At 45.0% G+C, this 22,077-nt stretch overlaps 1 protein-coding gene and 1 pseudogene across 2 annotated transcripts; one reads left to right on the forward strand and one right to left on the reverse strand.

The window, feature by feature from the left end:
* The window catches only part of LOC116406442, a 954,163-nt pseudogene that overhangs the window by 269,721 nt on the left and 662,365 nt on the right, over positions 1-22,077 (reverse strand).
* Positions 11,508-21,897, forward strand: LOC100496130 (odorant receptor 131-2-like). 2 transcript variants are annotated; one of them, XM_002942523.4, is made up of 2 exons: positions 11,508-12,354; positions 19,776-21,897. In XM_002942523.4, the coding sequence occupies exon 2, from the start codon at positions 19,813-19,815 to the stop codon at positions 20,770-20,772; it is 960 nt and encodes a 319-aa protein (XP_002942569.3). In that variant the 5' UTR covers positions 11,508-12,354; positions 19,776-19,812; the 3' UTR covers positions 20,773-21,897. The 2 variants fall into 2 exon arrangements, with proteins under 2 accessions (XP_002942569.3, XP_031752178.1); XM_031896318.1 differs by lacking the exon at positions 11,508-12,354 and adding an exon at positions 15,192-16,514.

Genomic DNA, 22,077 nt, shown 5'->3' on the forward strand with positions numbered 1-22,077 from the left:
CTGCTGTTTTTTCATTTTATCCTGGATGGGAATGGGATAGGGACCTTAGATTGTAAGCTCACTGGGGCAGGGGCTGATGGGAATGGGATAGGGACCTTAGATTGTAAGCTCACTGGGGCAGGGACTGATGGGAATGGGATAGGGACCTTAGATTGTAAGCTCACTGGGGCAGGGACTGATGGGAATGGGATAGGGACCTTAGATTGTAAGCTCACTGGGGCAGGGACTGATGGGAATGTGATAGGGACCTTAGATTGTAAGCTCACTGGGGCAGGGACTGATGGGAATGGGATAGGGACCTTAGATTGTAAGCTCACTGGGGCAGGGACTGATGGGAATGTGATAGGGACCTTAGATTGTAAGCTCACTGGGGCGGGGACTGATGGGAATGGGATAGGGACCTTAGAATGTAAGCTCACTGGGGCAGGGACTGATGGGAATGGGATAGGGACCTTAGATTGTAAGCTCACTGGGGCAGGGACTGATGGGAATGGGATAGGGACCTTAGATTGTAAGCTCACTGGGGCAGGGGCTGATGGGAATGTGATAGGGACCTTAGATTGTAAGCTCACTGGGGCAGGGACTGATGGGAATGGGATAGGGACCTTAGATTGTAAGGTCACTGGGGCAGGGACTGATGGGTATGTGATAGGGACCTTAGATTGTAAGCTCACTGGGGCAGGGGCTGATGGGAATGGGATAGGGACCTTAGATTGTAAGCTCACTGGGGCAGGGGCTGATGGGAATGGGATAGGGACCTTAGATTGTAAGCTCACTGGGGCAGGGGCTGATGGGAATGGGATAGGAACCTTAGATTGTAAGCTCACTGGGGCAGAGACTGATGGGAATGGGATAGGGACCTTAGATTGTAAGCTCACTGGGGCAGAGACTGATGGGAATGGGATAGGGACCTTAGATTGTAAGCTCACTGGGGCAGAGACTGATGGGAATGGGATAGGAACCTTAGATTGTAAGCTCACTGGGGCAGAGACTGATGGGAATGGGATAGGGACCTTAGATTGTAAGCTCACTGGGACAGGGACTGATGGGAATGGGATAGGGACCTTAGATTGTAAGCTCACTGGGGCAGGGACTGATGGGAATGTGATAGGGACCTTAGATTGTAAGCTCACTGGGGCAGGGACTGATGGGAGTAAAGGACAAACATCAGACCCATAAGCCCAAAGACCAGGCAGAACAGAGCGCAGTAGATACTCACTATCACTAAGCGCCAGTACAATGGAGACCAACACAATGAGAAGTGCCCGGGGGGCAGCCATGGCACGTGGGGCAGGTCTGCTGCAGAGATACTGTTGGTGTTGCCCTGGGGCTGTATTTATGGGCAATTGCCTTCTAATAAAGGGGAGGAGTTTGTGTAAGGGGCGTGTGTAATATTGGGGGGAAAACATGTTTATACCGAGGAGCCCAGTCATGTGGGTCTGGGGCAAATGGACCTACTGCCAGTGTTTTCCCTAAATATCCAACTGCCAATAACATTAGGCTGTCAGTCCCCAGCCGGCATTCAGAGCAACTGTCAGCCTAGGATTCTACTGTCTGAAACACAAACAAGCTCCATGAGTTCCATTGTACTGAGCAGATAATCCCTGTGTTCCCTACTCAGCTAGAATGTTCTGTTATCAGCCGGGCTCAGTGCCTCCTACATTCTCATTGGTGCAGTATGTTAAAGGGAAAGTAACACCAACAAATGAAAATGTATCAAAGTAATTAAAGGGATCCTGTCAGTTAATAGAGCTTCTCCAGCAGAATCCTGCATTGTAATCTGTTTTTCCCATGGGGCTAGCCATATTCTTCATTTCCCAGGGTGCCACAGCCATGTGACCTGTGCTCTGATAAACTTCACTCACACTTTACTGCTGCGCTGCAAGTTGGAGTGATATCCCCCCCCCTCCCCCCCCAACAGCCAATCAGCAGAACAATGGGAAGGGAGCAAGATAGCAGCTCCCAGTAGGTATCAGAATAGCACTCAATAGTAAGAAATCCAAGTCCGGCTTGGGACTCCTCCAGTTACATGGGAGTAGGAGAAACAATAGGTTAGCTGAAAGCAGTTCTAATGTGTAGCTAATGTGTCAGCCTGCAGCCTTGTGCCTTTATATGGGGGGCACAGAACCCCTCAGTGACTGCTAATATCCTTATCATTTACAGTAGGGGGTACATTATCCCTTATAATACATGAGTGATACTCAGAGTTCCCTGTATAACTCAGCCTGCAGCCTTGTGCCTTTATATGGGGGGCACAGAACCCCTCAGTGACTGCTAATATCCTTATCATTTACAGTAGGGGGTACATTATCCCTTATAATACATGAGTGATACTCAGAGTTCCCTGTATAACTCAGCCTGCAGCCTTGTGCCTTTATATGGGCACAGAACCCCTCAGTGACTGCTAATATCCTTATCATTTACAGTAGGGGGTACATTATCCCTTATAATACATGAGTGATACTCAGAGTTCCCTGTATAACTCAGCCTGCAGCCTTGTGCCTTTATATGGGCACAGAACCCCTCAGTGACTGCTAATATCCTTATCATTTACAGTAGGGGGTACATTATCCCTTATAATACATGAGTGATACTCAGAGTTCCCTGTATAACTCAGCCTGCAGCCTTGTGCCTTTATATGGGCACAGAACCCCTCAGTGACTGCTAATATCCTTATCATTTACAGTAGGGGGTACACATTTTTATCAGCTGTGAATAAATATAATATTAGTTTCCCTGTGTATGTGGGAGATTCTGATTTATTGCAGTTTCCATGACTTGGTGTTTAATGAATGGTTAATTGCCGGTCACACTCCGCCCCCGGGGATCGTTGCTAATTAGAGCAGTTGTGCCACGTTTAGCCTGCTGTTTGCTATACAGAACATTCCCAGGGTTCCCCGACGCGGAATTTTCCCTACAACTTGGCTCTAATTAACGGCACGGGGCCCCTGTAGCAGAATGAGGCAGGACGTCCCTAACGATTCCGATTGCAATTAGCGCATCACTCTCCCCCGTGCCCCATTATCTACTCACCAACCAGTGAGTTTAATCTATAAACAGAAGGCAACGATGCTCATTAATTACTCGTTAGCGCTGTCACATAATATGCTCTTTTATTTGTTATCGAGCTAATGATCTGGTCTCTCCCAGGGGTGGTATTCTACTCTTTATGTTCATGTTTTAATTAAAGGAGCAGTTCGCTTTTAGTAGGTTTGAAATTCAAAGACAATTTGCAGTTAGTCCTAGAACTGGAAGATATGTTGGTTCTTTTGGTCCTAGAACTGGAAGATATGTTGGGTCTTTTAGTCCTAGAACTGGAAGATATGTTGGGTCTTTTGGTCCTAGAACTGGAAGATATGTTGGGTCTTTTGGTCCTAGAACTGGAAGATATGTTGGTTCTTTTGGTCCTAGAACTGGAAGATATGTTGGGTCTTTTGGTCCTAGAACTGGAAGATATGTTGGTTCTTTTGGTCCTAGAACTGGAAGATATGTTGGTTCTTTTGGTCCTAGAACTGGAAGATATGTTGGGTCTTTTGGTCCTAGAACTGGAAGATATGTTGGGTCTTTTAGTCCTAGAACTGGAAGATATGTTGGTTCTTTTGGTCCTAGAACTGGAATATATGTTGGGTCTTTTGGTCCTAGAACTGGAAGATATGTTGGGTCTTTTGGTCCTAGAACTGGAAGATATGTTGGGTCTTTCAGTCCTAGAACTGGAAGATATGTTGGGTCTTTTGGTCCCAGAACTGGAAGATATGTTGGGTCTTTTGGTCCTAGAACTGGAAGATATGTTGGGTCTTTCAGTCCTAGAACTGGAAGATATGTTGGGTCTTTTAATACTAGAACTGGAAGATATGTTGGGTCTTTCAGTCCTAGAACTGGAAGATATGTTGGGTCTTTTAATACTAGAACTGGAAGATATGTTGGGTCTTTTAGTCCTAGAACTGGAAGATATGTTGGGTCTTTTGGTCCTAGAACTGAAAGATATGTTGGGTCTTTTGGTCCTAGAACTGGAAGATATGTTGGGTCTTTTGGTCCTAGAACTGAAAGATATGTTGGGTCTTTTGGTCCTAGAAAAGAAAGATATGTTGGGTCTTTTGGTCCTAGAACTGGAAGATATGTTGGGTCTTTTAGTCCTATAACTGAAAGATCTATTGGGACTTTTGTTCCTAGAACTGAAAGATCTATTGGGACTTTTGTTCCTAGAACTAGAAGATCTATTGGGACTTTTGTTCCTAGAACTGACAGATCTATTGGGAATTTTGTTCCTAGAACTGAAAGATCTATTGGGACTTTTGTTCCTAGAACTGAAAGATCTATTGGGAATTTTGTTCCTAGAACTGAAAGATCTATTGGGAATTTTGTTTCTGGGTCTTTCAGTCCTAGAACTGGAAGATATGTTGGGTCTTTTAATACTAGAACTGGAAGATATGTTGGGTCTTTTAGTCCTAGAACTGCAAGATATGTTGGGTCTTTTAGTCCTAGAACTGGAAGATATGTTGGGTCTCTTGGTACTAGAACTGGAAGAAATGTTCGGTCTTTTGGTCCTAGAACTGGAAGATATGTTGGGTCTCTTGGTACTAGAAATGAAAGATATGTTGGGTCTCTTGGTACTTGAACTGAAAGATCTATTGGGAATTTTGTTCCTAGAACTGAAAGATCTATTGGGAATTTTGTTTCTGGGTCTTTCAGTCCTAGAACTGGAAGATATGTTGGGTCTTTTAATACTAGAACTGGAAGATATGTTGGGTCTTTTAGTCCTAGAACTGCAAGATATGTTGGGTCTTTTAGTCCTAGAACTGGAAGATATGTTGGGTCTCTTGGTACTAGAACTGGAAGATATGTTGGGTCTTTTAGTCCTAGAACTGCAAGATATGTTGGGTCTTTTAGTCCTAGAACTGGAAGATATGTTGGGTCTCTTGGTACTAGAACTGGAAGATATGTTCGGTCTTTTGGTCCTAGAACTGGAAGATATGTTGGGTCTCTTGGTACTAGAACTGGAAGATATGTTCGGTCTTTTGGTCCTAGAACTGGAAGATATGTTGGGTCTCTTGGTACTAGAAATGAAAGATATGTTAGGTCTCTTGGTACTAGAAATGAAAGATATGTTGGGTCTCTTGGTACTAGAACTGGAAGATATGTTGGGTCTTTTGGTCCTAGAACTGGAAGATATGTTGGGTCTTTTAGTCCTAGAACTGAAAGATATGTTGGGTCTTTTGGTCCTAGAAAAGAAAGATATGTTGGGTCTTTTGGTCCTAGAACTGGAAGATATGTTGGGTCTTTTAGTCCTATAACTGAAAGATCTATTGGGACTTTTGTTCCTAGAACTGAAAGATCTATTGGGACTTTTGTTCCTAGAACTAGAAGATCTATTGGGACTTTTGTTCCTAGAACTGAAAGATCTATTGGGAATTTTGTTCCTAGAACTGAAAGATCTATTGGGAATTTTGTTTCTAGAACTGCAAGATATGTTGGGTCTTTTAGTCCTCGAACTGGAAGATATGTTGGGTCTCTTGGTACTAGAAATGAAAGATATGTTGGGTCTCTTGGTACTAGAACTGGAAGATATGTTGGGTCTCTTGGTCCTAGAACTGGAAGATATGTTGGGTCTCTTGGTACTAGAACTGGAAGATATGTTCGGTCTTTTGGTCCTAGAACTGGAAGATATGTTGGGTCTCTTGGTACTAGAAATGAAAGTTATGTTGGGTCTCTTGGTACTAGAAATGAAAGATATGTTGGGTCTCTTAGTACTAGAACTGGAAGATATGTTGGGTCTTTTGGTCCTAGAACTGGAAGATATGTTGGGTCTCTTGGTACTAGAACTGGAAGATATGTTGGGTCTTTTAGTCCTAGAACTGGAAGATATGTTGGGTCTCTTGGTACTAGAACTGGAAGATATGTTGGGTCTCTTGGTCCTAGAACTGAAAGATATGTTGGGTCTTTTTGTCCTAGAACTGGAAGATATGTTGGGTCTTTTGGTCCTAGAACTGAAAGATATGTTGGGTCTTTTGGTCCTAGAACTGGAAGATATGTTTGGTAATTTAGTCCTATAACTGAAAGATCTATTGGGACTTTTGTTCCTAGAACTGAAAGATCTATTGGGACTTTTGTTGGTTCTCTTGGTACTAGAACTGGAAGATATGTTGGGTCTTTTGGTCCTAGAACTGGAAGATATGTTGGGTCTCTTGGTACTAGAACTGGAAGATATGTTGGGTCTTTTAGTCCTAGAACTGGAAGATATGTTGGGTCTCTTGGTACTAGAACTAGAAGATATGTTGGGTCTTTTAGTCCTAGAACTGGAAGATATGTTGGGTCTTTTGGTCCTAGAACTGGAAGATATGTTGGGTCTCTTGGTACTAGAACTGGAAGATATGTTGGGTCTTTTAGTCCTAGAACTGGAAGATATGTTGGGTCTCTTGGTACTAGAACTGGAAGATATGTTGGGTCTTTTAGTCCTAGAACTGGAAGATATGTTGGGTCTCTTGGTACTAGAACTGGAAGATATGTTGGGTCTCTTGGTCCTAGAACTGAAAGATATGTTGGGTCTTTTTGTCCTAGAACTGGAAGATATGTTGGGTCTTTTGGTCCTAGAACTGAAAGATATGTTGGGTCTTTTGGTCCTAGAACTGGAAGATATGTTTGGTAATTTAGTCCTATAACTGAAAAATCTATTGGGACTTTTGTTCCTAGAACTGAAAGATCTATTGGGACTTTTGTTGGTTCTCTTGGTACTAGAACTGGAAGATATGTTGGGTCTTTTGGTCCTAGAACTGGAAGATATGTTGGGTCTCTTGGTACTAGAACTAGAAGATATGTTGGGTCTTTTAGTCCTAGAACTGGAAGATATGTTGGGTCTCTTGGTACTAGAACTAGAAGATATGTTGGGTCTTTTAGTCCTAGAACTGGAAGATATGTTGGGTCTTTTGGTCCTAGAACTGGAAGATATGTTGGGTCTCTTGGTACTAGAACTGGAAGATATGTTGGGTCTTTTGGTCCTAGAACTGGAAGATATGTTGGGTCTCTTGGTACTAGAACTGGAAGATATGTTGGGTCTTTTGGTCCTAGAACTGGAAGATATGTTGGGTCTCTTGGTACTAGAACTAGAAGATATGTTGGGTCTTTTAGTCCTAGAACTGGAAGATATGTTGGGTCTCTTGGTACTAGAAATGAAAGATATGTTGGGTCTCTTGGTACTAGAACTGGAAGATATGTTGGGTCTTTTGGTCCTAGAACTGGAAGATATGTTGGGTCTTTTGGTCCTAGAACTGGAAGATATGTTGGGTCTCTTGGTACTAGAACTGGAAGATATGTTGGGTCTCTTGGTACTAGAACTGGAAGATATGTTGGGTCTTTTGGTCCTAGAACTGGAAGATATGTTGGGTCTCTTGGTACTAGAACTAGAAGATATGTTGGGTCTTTTAGTCCTAGAACTGGAAGATATGTTGGGTCTCTTGGTCCTAGAAATGAAAGATATGTTGGGTCTCTTGGTCCTAGAAATGAAAGATATGTTGGGTCTCTTGGTCATAGAAATGAAAGATATGTTGGGTCTCTTGGTGTTTTAGTCCTAGAACTGGAAGATACAAAGTATGTTGGGTGTTTCAATCATAGAACCAGTAGATTTGCTGCTTTATAACGACGCACTAAGAATCAGGTGGTGTATAGTTTAGCCTTGCGGCTCTGAGGTGTAGGGTTCAGTACTGATCAGGGCGCTACACTAATGTTTTGTACATTTGCCCATTCCCCACGCTTGTGTAGGTGTCTTCCAGGCACCTGGTTCCCCTCCTACTTGGTGTGTTTGTGCTATAGGGGCTATAGATTGTAAGCTCTGCTGGGGAGCACTGCTGAACATGTCAGTGTGTTTTACCATCAGAGCCCAACTTAACTCAAGGTTAGAAACTGTCAGTCATGGAATATGGCATCTCCTAGCCGAGGGGCTACAGCCCAGGGCCAGTTATATACTATAAGGACTTGTTACTGAGTGCGCCTTTGTGTAGTTGTTTAACACATCTTAGTGCTGGTCGGGCTCATGAAAATGAAGGTATCCCCGGGGCCACACCTGCCCATTTCACTTACTGGTACGTAGAGCTGACACTCTATGGCACCCGTGGGAGCTCCCCAGCTAAATTAAACATGTTTACCATCTTCCAACCTGCTGTGTGCGGATAAATAACAGCCTGTAGGTGCCAGCCTAATTGCCTTAATGAGCCCCATTAGTACTGGCTTTGCTAACGTTGGTTTAATGGGTCCCACTGGGGGCCACGAGCCCGGGATCCCTGAAGCCCTGCCGGCAGCTTTGTGTGTTTGTTCTGAGAGACTTTCATCAGCTGTAAAGCTACTCAGTGGGGGGCCTGAGACCCCCGGATAGTGCAAAACAGTGTGTAATAACTGCACTAAAATGATTTAACTTATCTATAATGTGAATTTAGTGCCAAATAATAAGTAATAATAATACATGGGACGCCCTGCAGCATTACTGGGGGGCTTGCAGCATTACTGGGGGGCTTGCAGCATTACTGGGGGCTTGCAGCATTACTGGGGGGCTTGCAGCATTACTGGGGGGCTTGCAGCATTACTGGGTGGCTTGCAGCATTACTGGGGGGCTTGCAGCATTACTGGGGGGGCTTGCAGCATTACTGGTGGCTTGCAGCATTACTGGGGGGGCTTGCAGCATTGCTGGGGGGCTTGCAGCATTACTGGGGGGCTTGCAGCATTACTGGGGGCTTGCAGCATTACTGGGGGGCTTGCAGCATTACTGGGGGGCTTGCAGCATTACTGGGTGGCTTGCAGCATTACTGGGGGGGCTTGCAGCATTACTGGGGGGCTTGCAGCATTACTGGGGGGGCTTGCAGCATTACTGGGGGCTTGCAGCATTACTGGGTGGCTTGCAGCATTACTGGGGGGGCTTGCAGCATTACTGGGGGGCTTGCAGCATTACTGGGGGGGCTTGCAGCATTACTGGGGGGGCTTGCAGCATTACTGGGGGGCTTTTAGCATTACTGGGGGGGCTTGCAGCATTACTGGGGGGCTTGCAGCATTACTGGGTGGCTTGCAGCATTACTGGGGGGGGGCTTGCAGCATTACTGGGGGGGCTTGCAGCATTACTGGGGGGCTTGCAGCATTACTGGGGGGCTTGCAGCATTACTGGGGGGCTTGCAGCATTACTGGGGGGGCTTGCAGCATTACTGGGGGGCTTGCAGCATTACTGGGGGGGCTTGCAGCATTACTGGGGGGGCTGGGGGTTTCATACATGGGACATACAGAGTAACATATAAAGCAATCAGTAACCGATACAGGAGGGGAAGAGCTTACAATCATATAAAAATATCCACTATATTATATATTATTATATTATTTTTCATTGGAGAGATACAAATATTTCACCAATGTTTCTTCCCACCCACTGTCTCTTGTCATTAAATCCCCGGATCTAAAGTCAAATTATCACTCAGCGCCGGTTCCTTCACTTTTTAGTGAACATTTTTTGTTGGAAAATGCAAAAAAGAAACAAAGAGGTGGGTAAATGAATATGGTAAAAAGTGAGATAAAGGCCAAACAATAAAAAGTGGGGTTTGTACCTGTCACTCTGGGGAGGATCACGTTAACAGTCGTCAAAATGTAAGAAATCGTTCAAACTTGACAGCCCTATTTATGAAAAATCTTAAAAACAGAAAAAAACTGAAATTGCAAAACAAAAAAAAGCTTGAATTTTGAAAATACATCTCCAGTTGTTTTTGCACCTAATAAATCCTGAACGTTCGAATGTCGGAAATGTGGAAATTACGGGGCCCGTTTACTGATTATCCATTTTGTTTTTTAAACTCAAATCGAATTCTTAGAGCAAAAAGTTGCAGAGAAAAAACTCTGCGCCTTTTCTGAGATTTACTATGGGGCAGATTCATCAAAGTACGGGTTCGAAATGGGTAAAATTCAGATTGGATACAATAATTTTTGATGATCACAAATGTCAAGAAAATGCTTACGAAAAAATCGAATTAGTCATGATAATATCGTATTGGCGATCCGAAAGTCACAAAATGTTCGTATTCGAACGATCATAAACGGCGGGAAAACCTTTCTGACCTTGAACCTTCAGTGCAGGATTTTGGACAGGGCTCAATGGCACTCTCTGTACTCTCTGTGCGCAAATTGTTGCAAAGTACGAAAAAGTCGAAAAAAATACGCACTGTACGAAAACTTACAATAATAAGATTTTTTTGTATTCGGAAGCGATCGTACTTTAATAAATGAGTCCCTAAGTGCAAGAAGTCACAGAGGAAAAAACTCTACAACTTTTCTGAGATTTACTATGCGTCTAAATGCCTAAAAATCAGAATTCGACAATTCGCCAGGTTAAACTTTGTGTAGAAGCCAATGGCAGAGGTCCCTCCCCTTTCCTTGAAGATCATTCTTTTGTCTCAAAACTTTACAGGTTTCGGATTTTTGACGAAGTCACAGTGACTTTTCCTATCAGATTTTTTTTAGTAAATGTTAGACATTCAGGAAAATGAATTTAGTCAAGTTTGAGAATTAAAAAACATGAGAAATTATATAGTTTTAGTAAATGGGCCCCTTAGGGCTGATCATTGTATTTTTTTCTGTCTTAATTTGGATTTTTAGCATTAAAAGTCACAGGGAAAAAACAATGCAACTTTTTCAAGATTTACTATGCGTCTAAATGGCTAAGAATCCGAATCCGACAATTCACCGGGTTAAACCTGACGGGTTCTAGTAGAAGCCAATGGCAAAGGTCCCTTTCCTTTCCTTGATGTTCTTCCTTTTGTCTCGAAACTTAACAGATTTCGCTGGGTTTTGTCCGAAAACGTAACTTTTTTTTCCGACAATTCGATAAAGGCAGGATTTTTACAGCAACGATTCGAAAAAGTCGAGTTTTTTAAGACTTTTCTTTCAGCGGCTTTTCCTTGCGACTTTTTTTTTTGTAAATATTAAACATTTGAGAAAACAAATTTAGTCGAATTTAAAATTAAAAAAGAGAAATTATGGGAATTATGGAATATTTGGGATTCTCAAATTTTCAAGAAGAAATATTTGAAAAATTGGGGTAGATTTACTAAAGATAATTTCCGCAATGTCTAATATTTAATGAAAAAAGTTGCAAAGAAAAGTTGCTGCAAGAAAAGTCATAAAAAGCTCAACTTTTTCGAATTGTCACTGTGAAAATCCCAAATTTATTGAATTGTCCCTGTGACAAATCGAAAAAGTTGCCATTTTCAAACAAAACCCGGCGAAATCTCTAAAGTTTTGAGACAAAAGAAAGAACTTCAAGGAAAGGGACCTTTGCCATTGGCTCCTACACACTCGGCAAGTTTAATCTGGCAAATTTTAGAGTTTGGATTTTTAGCCGTTTAAATGGATTGGAAAAGGCAAAGTGTTTTTTCTCTGCAACTTTTTTAAAAAAATTTGAATTGAGTTTAAAATTAAAAATTGGTGATTAGTAAATGAGCCCCTTAGAGTTCTTTTTCTACGTCAAATAAAAAAAGCTTAAATCTTTGCTTATTTATTAAAAAATCTGAATATGAAAAACTCAATAAAAAGTTTGAATAAAAAACTCAAATACCAAAGTTGGTTCTATGGCAAAATGTCTCGGACTGTGTTTGAACTTTCCTTTCAAAAATTAAATAATAAAAAGGGAGTCATTTTGTGGCAACCGTCCCTTTAATATGGCAACAAAAGGGGGTCATTGTGTGGCAACCGTCCCTTTAATACGGCAACAAAAGGGAGTCATTTTGTGGCAACCGTCCCTTTAATATGGCAACAAAAGGGGGTCATTGTGTGGCAACCGTCCCTTTAATACGGCAACAAAAGGGAGTCATTTTGTGGCAACCGTCCCTTTAATATGGCAACAAAAGGGGGTCATTGTGTGGCAACCGTCCCTTTAATACGGCAACAAAAGGGAGTCATTTTGTGGCAACCGTCCCTTTAATATGGCAACAAAAGGGGGTCATTAAGTGGCAACCGGTCCTTTAATATGGCAACAAAAGGGGGTCATTGTGTGGCAACCGTTCCCTTTAATACGGCAACTCAACAAATAATACAGTGGGAATCTGTTGCGTCAGCCTTGGGCCTAACGAGCTGGCTAATAAGCGCGCAGATATGGGAATATGGAAAGAATATTATGGGACATCTGCGCTTCCCTTTAACCTCATTACAGAGAAGGGGGCGGGGACAAGGCGATGCAGTAGAGCTTTCTTAAAGGTGCAGCTGAAGAGTTAATGAGGTAGAAGCCAATAGGGAGTCAGGGCTCAATATAAACCCAGAGCTGCCCGGGAGGAACAGAACCTGTGAGAGAGGCCGACAGATCCGGGCGCTGTACCTGCCTCTGTTCCCGACCTACAGACTGTAAGTACCCACCCCCCCAATCTGTCACCTATTAACTCTTTCCTTCCTGCCCCCCTTCTTTCCTCTCACACACACAGCTTCCCTGCACCCACTCTCCTTGGAGCAATATCACTTTAAATCCACTTTTTTGTAAAGGAAAACTAAACCTGGGATTGGGATTAAGCACTTTTTGTTGTAACTGATGAATCCATAGGAGCCTGATCCTTAACATTCCCATCTAAACCTGTAAGAGGCTATACAAAATATGGCACTGGCACCATAACTTTGATATCATAAACCTGCCAAACTTTAAAAAGCTATAGGTATGGGATCCCTTATCCGGAAACCCATTATCCAGAAAGTTCTGAATTACGGAAAGGCCGTCTCCCATAGACTCCATTATAAGCAAATAATTTTATTTTATAAAAATGATTTCATTTTTCTCTGTAATAATAAAACAGTACCTGTACTTGATCCCAACTAAGATATAATTACCCCTTATTGGGGGCAGAACAGTCCTATTGGGTTTATTTAATGGTTAAATGATTCCCTTTTCTCTGTAATAATAAAACAGTACCTGTACTTGATCCCAACTAAGATATAATTACCCCTTATTGGGGCAGAACAGCCCTATTGGGTTTATTTAATGGTTAAATGATTCCCTTTTCTCTGTAATAATAAAACAGTACCTGTACTTGATCCCAACTAAGATATAATTACCCCTTATTGGGGCAGAACAGCCCTATTGGGTTTATTTAATGGTTAAATGATTCCCTTTTCTCTGTAATAATAAAACAGTACCTGTACTTGATCCCAACTAAGATATAATTACCCCTTATTGGGGCAGAACAGCCCTATTGGGTTTATTTAATGGTTAAATGATTCCCTTTTCTCTGTAATAATAAAACAGTACCTGTACTTGATCCCAACTAAGATATAATTACCCCTTATTGGGGCAGAACAGCCCTATTGGGTTTATTTAATGGTTAAATGATTCCCTTTTCTCTGTAATAATAAAACAGTACCTGTACTTGATCCCAACTAAGATATAATTACCCCTTATTGGGGGCAGAACAGCCCTATTGGGTTTATTTCATGGTTAAATGATTCCTTTTTCTCTGTAATAATAAAACAGTACCTGTACTTGATCCCAACTAAGATATAATTACCCCTTATTGGGGCAGAACAGCCCTATTGGGTTTATTTAATGGTTAAATGATTCCCTTTTCTCTGTAATAATAAAACAGTACCTGTACTTGATCCCAACTAAGATATAATTACCCCTTATTGGGGCAGAACAGCCCTATTGGGTTTATTTCATGGTTAAATGATTCCCTTTTCTCTGTAATAATAAAACAGTACCTGTACTTGATCCCAACTAAGATATAATTACCCCTTATTGGGGGCAGAACAGCCCTATTGGGTTTATTTAATGGTTAAATGATTCCCTTTTCTCTGTAATAATAAAACAGTACCTGTACTTGATCCCAACTAAGATATAATTACCCCTTATTGGAGCCAAAACAAACCTACTGGGTTTAATTACTGTTTAAATAATTTTATTAGCAGACTTAAGGTAGGAGATTCGAATTACAGAAAGATCCCTTATCCAGAAAACCCCAGGTCCCGAGCATTCTGGATAATGGGTCCCATACCTGTATTTGGAAATGTTTCTTCTCTCTTCGTACAACGAGTGGAGGTCGCCTCATACACACAGCAGGGCCATATTACAGACCGGGGAAGCGTTTCTATGGGATTTTAGAAGTGTATCTATCAATGGGTGGCAGTTAGGGGCAGATTTACTAAAATTCAAGTTAATGGAAAAAAAAACTCGAATATCTTGAATTAGTGATACTAAGTTTGAACTGTAATTCAAAGTTTTTTGCACTAAAAAACTGAAATGGGGGAAAACAAATCAATCTAGAATGTTGATAAATCACCCCCTTTGAATCACATTGTTCCATTCATTTTCAATGAGGCTAAAAAAAACCTCAATTGTTTTGGGAAAATAAAGTTGTCAGAGACAATTCTCATTCGCTTCCATTGAACCGCGTCAGATTTTTCTTTCCTCGTTGTTTTCTGGCGACTTTTTTCTTTAATAAATACGGACGATTTGTGGTTCTTAAGAATAATCTCAAGTATATTCGCCTTGGGCTTTTTTTTTTCCTGCATTTTTCCTGTTTTTACCATAAAAAAAAAACCAAAATCACATTTAGATAAATTGCAGATTTACTAAAATGTTTACATTTTTCATGTTTATTTTTATAAAAATTCGACTAAACTTATTTCCACGAATGTCTGACATTTACTAAAAAAAATCCAAACTGAAAAAGTCCAGAAACTTCAAGTTTTAGCTGGCGGATTTTTAGCCGTATAGATACATAGGAAACGTCGGAAAAGCTGCAACTTTTTTTTTTTCTGTGACTTTAACGCTAAAAGACGAATAAAAGAAAATTTAGATTTACTAAAATGTGAGATCAGAGCTCCCTGCAGAAAGATTCACCCACTTTCTATTCATTCCTGTGGGGTTTTTAGAAGCGTATTAATCAATGAGTGAAAGCTAGAGTTGATAAATACCCTTCCCATATGAATCTGCCCTCAATGCCCCACTTAGGGGCAGATTTATCAAAATGTGAGTTTAGAGCTTAATACATAAAAACTCACCCATTGATAAATAAGCTTCTAAAAATCCCATAGGAATGAATAGAAAGTGGGTGAATCTTTTTGCTGTGAGCGCTGATCTCACATTTTTAAGTGTTCAGTATCCAAGGGCAGGGTTGGACTGGGGGGGTGCAGGGCGTCCGAGGGGCCCCGCACCCCCCAAGGTGCCTCCTCCCGTCCGAAGTCCTCCCCTTAACATGTGTATGTGAAACGCGTCAGGGGAGGACATTGGAGGCCAGAGGAAGCAGCAATAGGGTCGGGTCTGGGCTGCCGGGACCCAGTCCGACCCTGCCCAAGGGCACAGAGATGTGTTAGCCACGACTGCCAGATGTTGCCAGAACATTCTAAACTTTCATTTGGTTGCTAAAGCTTTGCCGGAATTGGCACAATGGCTAAACCCCCAGGACAAGGAGTTCCCTGTTTCCTGCCCCTCGTTAATCAGTTTAACCAAATGCTTTCTATGTCCTGAACTCGTTACTCACAACTTACACTCTGATGGGAATAAGAACACGGCATCCTTACTCCTACTGGTAAAGGCAGGGTCAGTCCGGGGGGTGCAGGGCCCACCAAGGTGCCTCCTCCGACTGTGTCCCCCGCAGGGGCCCCTGCCGCGCAGCCCTAAATCCCCCCACAGGGGACCCTGTCCAACGTCCTCCCCTGAACACGTATGTGAAATGCGTCAGGGGAGGACATCGGGGGCTAGAAGAAGCGGCAGTAGGGTCGGGTCTGGGCCTCCAGGGCTATTAGGGCTAATACTCCAGGGGTATTTTCCCGGTGTCCCAGTCTGACCCTGGGTAAAGCTATTGGCACAGGATGAGAATCAGTCTATAAGAGAGAGCGTGCCAGTTATAGAGAGACTGAGCTGTACCCATTATGTGTCTTTAATACACTACAATATTTATTTTGTAATTTTACAATATTTCAATATATTTTATATTATATATTGTGAGTTGAAACGACTCGGGCGGTATATGGCACCAAACACAGAGCAAACAGGAGAGTTGGGTTAATGGTGCAGTTGGTACCAATAAACTGGGGAGATGATGTTGGTTCCTGTGACATTTCCCTAAAGCTGAGGGATTGAGTTCAGTTGTCCCCAAGGGACATGGGTCCAAAATAAATTACAAAACAGAACTATCTGTTTTTTTGCTCTTCCACATTTGCTTTGCCCCTCTTTTTTTTCCCATGTCTCCCATTTCCTTCTGCTCCTCCATTTTCCCTTTCTCTCTCTGCCTCTCTCTATGGCCTTCTGCTCTCCCTATTGACTTTCCTTGCTTTTTCTCAACACCCACCTAGACCACAGTCTTATTTTTTCCCACAGTTTATCATAGTAGCACTGCAGCTGTGCATCTCAAAAAGACATGGTGGCAAATACACACAAAGTGATGGAATCTTCTATGGCAATACTGTCCAACTGGCGGCCCAGAGCCCCCTATTGTCTGGCCCCCATCTGCCTGGCTGCTGTACCTGCTTACCTTTGTAACTGGCCCCCTGCATTGTTCCCACCCTAGATTTAAGTTGTAAGTGCATTGTTCACACCTCAGTTTAGTTACTTGCGTAGTCATGATAGATTTCCCTGTCTCCTTACCTACTCTGCCTGTGTGTGCCATACTCTGCCTGCCCTACCCTGCCTGTGTGTGCCATAATCTGCCTGCCTTATGCTGCCTGTGTGTGCCATACTCTGCCTGCCCTACCCTGCCTGTGTGTGCCATAATCTGTTTGCCCTATGCTGCCTGTGTGTGCCATACTCTGCCTGCCCTATGCTGCCTGTGTGTGCCATACTCTGCCTGCCCTATGCTGCCTGTGTGTGCCATACTCTGCCTGCCCTATGCTGCCTGTGTGTGCCATACCCTGCCTGCCCTATGCTGCCTGTGTGTGCCATACTCTGCCTGCCCTATGCTGCCTGTGTGTGCCATACTCTGCCTGCCCTATGCTGTCTGTGTGTGCCATACTCTGCCTGCCCTATGCTGCCTGTGTGTGCCATACTTTGCCTGCCCTATGCTGCCTGTGTGTGCCATACTCTGCCTGCCCTATGCTGCCTGTGTGTGCCATACTCTGCCTGCCCTATGCTGCCTGTGTGTGCCATACTCTGCCTGCCCTACCCTGCCTGTGTGTGCCATACTCTGCCTGCCCTACCCTGCCTGTGTGTGCCATACTCTGCCTGCCCTATGCCCCGTGTGCCATACCCTGCCTACCCTATGCTGCCTGTGTGTGCCATACTCTGCCTGCCCTATGCTGCCTGTGTGTGCCATACCCTGCCTGTGTGTGCCATACTCTGCCTGCACTATGCTGCCTGTGAGTGCCATACTCTGCCTGCCCTATGCTGCCTGTGTGTGGCATACTCTGCCTGCCCTATGCTGCCTGTGTGTGCCATACTTTGCCTGCCCTACCCTGCCTGTGTGTGCCATACTCTGCCTGCCCTACCCTGCCTGTGTGTGCCATACTCTGTCTGCCCTACCCTGCCTGTGTGTGCCATACTCTGCCTGCCCTACTCTGCCTGTGTGTGCCATACCCTGCCTGCCCTATGCTGCCTGTGTGTGCCATACTTTGCCTGCCCTACCCTGCCTGTGTGTGCCATACTCTGCCTGCCCTATGCTGCCTGTGTACCATACTCTGCCTGCCCTATGCTGCCTGTGTGTGCCATACTTTGCCTGCCCTACCCTGCCTGTGTGTACCATACTCTGTCTGCCCTACCCTGCCTGTGTGTGCCATACTCTGCCTGAACTATGCTGCCTGTGTGTGCCATACTCTGCCTGCCCTATGCTGCCTGTGTGTGCCATACCCTGCATACCCTATGCTGCCTGTGTGTGCCATACTCTGCCTGCCCTATGCTGCCTGTGTGTGCCATACTCTGCCTGCCCTATGCTGCCTGTGTGTGCCATACTCTGCCTGCCCTACCCTGCCTGTGTGTGCCATACTCTACCTGCCCTACCCTGCCTGTGTGTACCATACTCTGCCTGCCCTACCCTGCCTGTGTGTGCCATACTCTACCTGCCCTACCCTGCCTGTGTGTACCATACTCTACCTGCCCTACCCTGCCTGTGTGTACCATACTCTGCCTGCCCTACCCTGCCTGTGTGTGCCATACTCTACCTGCCCTACCCTGCCTGTGTGTACCATACTCTACCTGCCCAACCCTGCCTGTGTGTGCCATACTCTACCTGCCCTACCCTGCCTGTGTGTGCCATACTCTACCTGCCCTACCCTGCCTGTGTGTGCCATACTCTACCTGCCCTACCCTGCCTGTGTGTGCCATACTCTACCTGCCCTACCCTGCCTGTGTGTGCCATACTCTGCCTGCCCTACCCTGCCTGTGTGTGCCATACTCTGCCTGCCCTATGCTGCCTGTGTGTGGCATACTCTGCCTGCCCTATGCTGCCTGTGTGTGCCATACTTTGCCTGCCCTACCCTGCCTGTGTGTGCCATACTCTGTCTGCCCTACCCTGCCTGTGTGTGCCATACTCTACCTGCCCTACCCTGCCTGTGTGTGCCATACTCTGTCTGCCCTACCCTGCCTGTGTGTGCCATACTCTGCCTGCCCTACCCTGCCTGTGTGTGCCATACCCTGCCTACCCTATGCTGCCTGTGTACCATACTCTGCCTGCCCTATGCTGCCTGTGTGTGCCATACTCTGCCTGCCCTACCCTGCCTGTGTGTGCCATACTCTGCCTGTCCTATGCTGCCTGTGTACCATACTCTGCCTGCCCTACCCTGCCTGTGTGTACCATACTCTACCTGCCCTACCCTGCCTGTGTGTACCATACTCTGCCTGCCCTACCCTGCCTGTGTGTGCCATACTCTACCTGCCCTACCCTGCCTGTGTGTGCCATACTCTGCCTGCCCTACCCTGCCTGTGTGTACCATACTCTGTCTGCCCTACCCTGCCTGTGTGTGCCATACTCTGCCTGCCCTATGCTGCCTGTGTGTGCCATACTCTGCCTGCCCTATGCTGCCTGTGTGTGCCATACCCTGCCTACCCTATGCTGCCTGTGTGTGCCATACTCTGCCTGCCCTACCCTGCCTGTGTGTACCATACTCTGCCTGCCCTATGCTGCCTGTGTGTGCCATACTCTGCCTGCCCTACCCTGCCTGTGTGTACCATACTTTGCCTGCCCTATGCTGCCTGGGTGTGCCATACTCTGCCTGCCCTACCCTGCCTGTGTTGCCCTACCCTGCCTGTGTGTACCATACTCTGCCTGCCCTATGCTGCCTGTGTGTGCCATACTCTGCCTGCCCTACCCTGCCTGTGTGTGCCATACTCTACCTGCCCTACCCTGCCTGTGTGTACCATACTCTGCCTGCCCTACCCTGCCTGTGTGTGCCATACTCTACCTGCCCTACCCTGCCTGTGTGTGCCATACTCTACCTGCCCTACCCTGCCTGTGTGTGCCATAATCTACCTGCCCTACCCTGCCTGTGTGTGCCATACTCTACCTGCCATACCCTGCCTGTGTGTGCCATACTCTACCTGCCCTACCCTGCCTGTGTGTGCCATACTCTGCCTGCCCTACCCTGCCTGTGTGTGCCATACTCTGCCTGCCCTATGCTGCCTGTGTGTGCCATACTCTGCCTGCCCTACCCTGCCTGTGTGTGCCATACTCTCACTGTCTACTCTGCAGCAAAAATCCACTCCTGGTAACTCCTGGAGCCAAAATTCAGATTTTTACATTGGAACTAAGTGCCGTTGCGCTCTCTGCACTACTAACCTCACTAAATGTACCTATTGTCACTTAGTAGTAACAACGTAAAAACTCATCTCCCATTCCTTTTCCCTGTTGCAGTTGCCGTAGAAGCTCCAGCGACGGACGCTCGGCAGCCATGAACGCTACATCCCAGTCCAACAACACGACTCTAGGGTCCGGCGCTGGCAACAAAACCGCCGAAACTGTTCGAATGGCCTTTCTATGCCTGATAGTAGTCTGCTTTTTGCTCTTCCTCTGCTTAGTAACGGTCATACTCTACGTCTTCTTCACCAACGCCCAAGTACGGGAGTCGGCCCGGCACGTGCTCTTCACCCACATGTTGGTCAATGACTCTCTGTATCTGGCGGCCGGACTGTGCCTACTGGTGGCGTCTCTGTATGTCGTATCCATGCCGGTGCCGCTGTGCTACATCGTCATTACCGTGGTGACAAGTACATTTTGGGTCACGCCATACAATCTGGCCGTCATGTCTCTGGAACGCTACGTAGCCATTTGCCACCCACTCAGACACGCGGAGATTTGCTCTGGGCACAGATCCGGCGCGGCCCTGGGGGCCATTTGGGCTTTGGGACTGACGCCGAACATTGCCGATATAATTGCCCTGAGTCGCTCAGCGGATAAAGCATTTTACTCGCTACATGTGATATGTACAAAGGAGATACTGATACTGAATATCACTCAGAAATCCATCCGATCCTACAGTTTGATCATCAGCTTATCCCTGGTGGCCTCCGCCATTATATACACTTACATTAAGGTCATGTTGGTGGCCCGTAAGGTCGGCTCGGGAAGATCCTCTGCCATCAAGGCTGGTAAAACCGTTCTCCTCCATGGTGTCCAGCTTCTCCTGAGCCTGATGTCCTTAATATCCTTATACACAGAGATCAGTCTGGGAGAGTATGTCGTCCTCTTGGCCATTAGCAACTTTCTCTTCTTCACTTGCCTCCCGAGGTTCCTCAGTCCCTTAATCTACGGCCTGAGGGACGAGGTGCTCAGCAGATATCTGAAGAGGTTGTACCCTAAAGCCCCTTTATCCAATGTCAAAAAGACCTGCCCATCAGAAATGTACTCGTAGTTTAAATGAGATTAAGCTCGCACTCGATTGGGTAAAATTGGAGCCACCGATACAGTGCACAACGAGGCCCCCCAATAATAGTAGGGCCTATGTTAAACTAGGAGCCCCCCCACAGTTAGTTTGTGTTGCCTTCTCCACCTAATAGTCGACATACTGATGTCCCTTCATGTTTCAAGCAGAAGTCCATTGTTACTAATTAGGACCAGTAGCATAATAATGATAATTATTTTTAATTATATATTTGTATTATATATATGCTGTACTGTGTATTGTTACATACTCTGCTCAGGTATTTATTCATTTATCCCTAACGCGTCGGAGAACCTCTGGCTCCCAACACAATCGAGCACCGCCCATTGCTCTACTGCACCCTTGTTTCTATGTTCCGGGGCTCATTCTGAGTCAAAGCTGTGCTCCAATGAACAGCAGGCAGCTATTGGACGTTCCCAGTATCAGACTTAGCCTATGGGGAGGACCGTAGCTCCTGATGAGGATCCGAATCCTGCTGAAAAAGGCTGAGTCTTGGCCGATTCCGGAACCGAATCCTGGATTTGGGCATGCATATTGAGGCAAAGATAGGCCTTGTAAGTAGGGGTGCACCAAATCTACTATTTTTAGGATCTGGCCGAACCCCAAATCGTTTGCAAAAGATTTGGCCGAACACCAAACCCAAATAAGCATATTCAAATTAGCATAAGGAGGTATTAAAGATAACCACACGTTTTGCGCGCCGTAAAAAAATTTCAATTTCTGTGTTTATATGACAAAAAGTCATAAGACCTTAAGGAATTGGATTCTGTTTGGCCAGAGGCATAAATTCAGCCAAGTCCCAAAAAAAACTAAATCTTGGCCAAATCCCAAACCGAATCCTGGATTTGGTGCAACCCTACTCTATTGAGCTTTGGGCTCAGCCATCTGTCATTGGTTACTTGTCAGCCATAGGATCCAGGTATAGGTTGGACCTTTGCATTTAGTTGACTCCACCTTTAACTGGAGGGAAACGCATTGGAATAACAATTTCTTGGACTATTTCTGCAATAACGTTCCTGGTACCTTCTGAGGGCTCCGTTTCTTCTCCAGTTCTGGGCTCGACCTAAATACGTGTCTTATTTACTTAGCACTACTCACTGGCTAGAACAGCCATCGTTTAATAAAATATATATTTGTGTGTTGTGTATAAAAGACGTTATTTTGTATGGCACGCAGAGCTTCTTCTGGCGACAGTCCTGCCCATGAGTAGAACCCAAGGGCCCACTGATGGCAACAAACTTGTTGTGGTTGTAACGATGGAGTCTCTGATTTTCA

This window comes from Xenopus tropicalis, chromosome 2 (assembly GCF_000004195.4).
Source record: "Xenopus tropicalis strain Nigerian chromosome 2, UCB_Xtro_10.0, whole genome shotgun sequence".
In the NCBI taxonomy this organism is placed as follows: Eukaryota; Metazoa; Chordata; class Amphibia; order Anura; family Pipidae; genus Xenopus; species Xenopus tropicalis.

What these genes read in the sequence shown, in the direction of transcription:
- LOC100496130 (XM_002942523.4), top strand. Translation starts at nt 19,813, where the DNA reads ATGAACGCTACATCCCAGTCCAACAACACGACTCTAGGGTCCGGCGCT.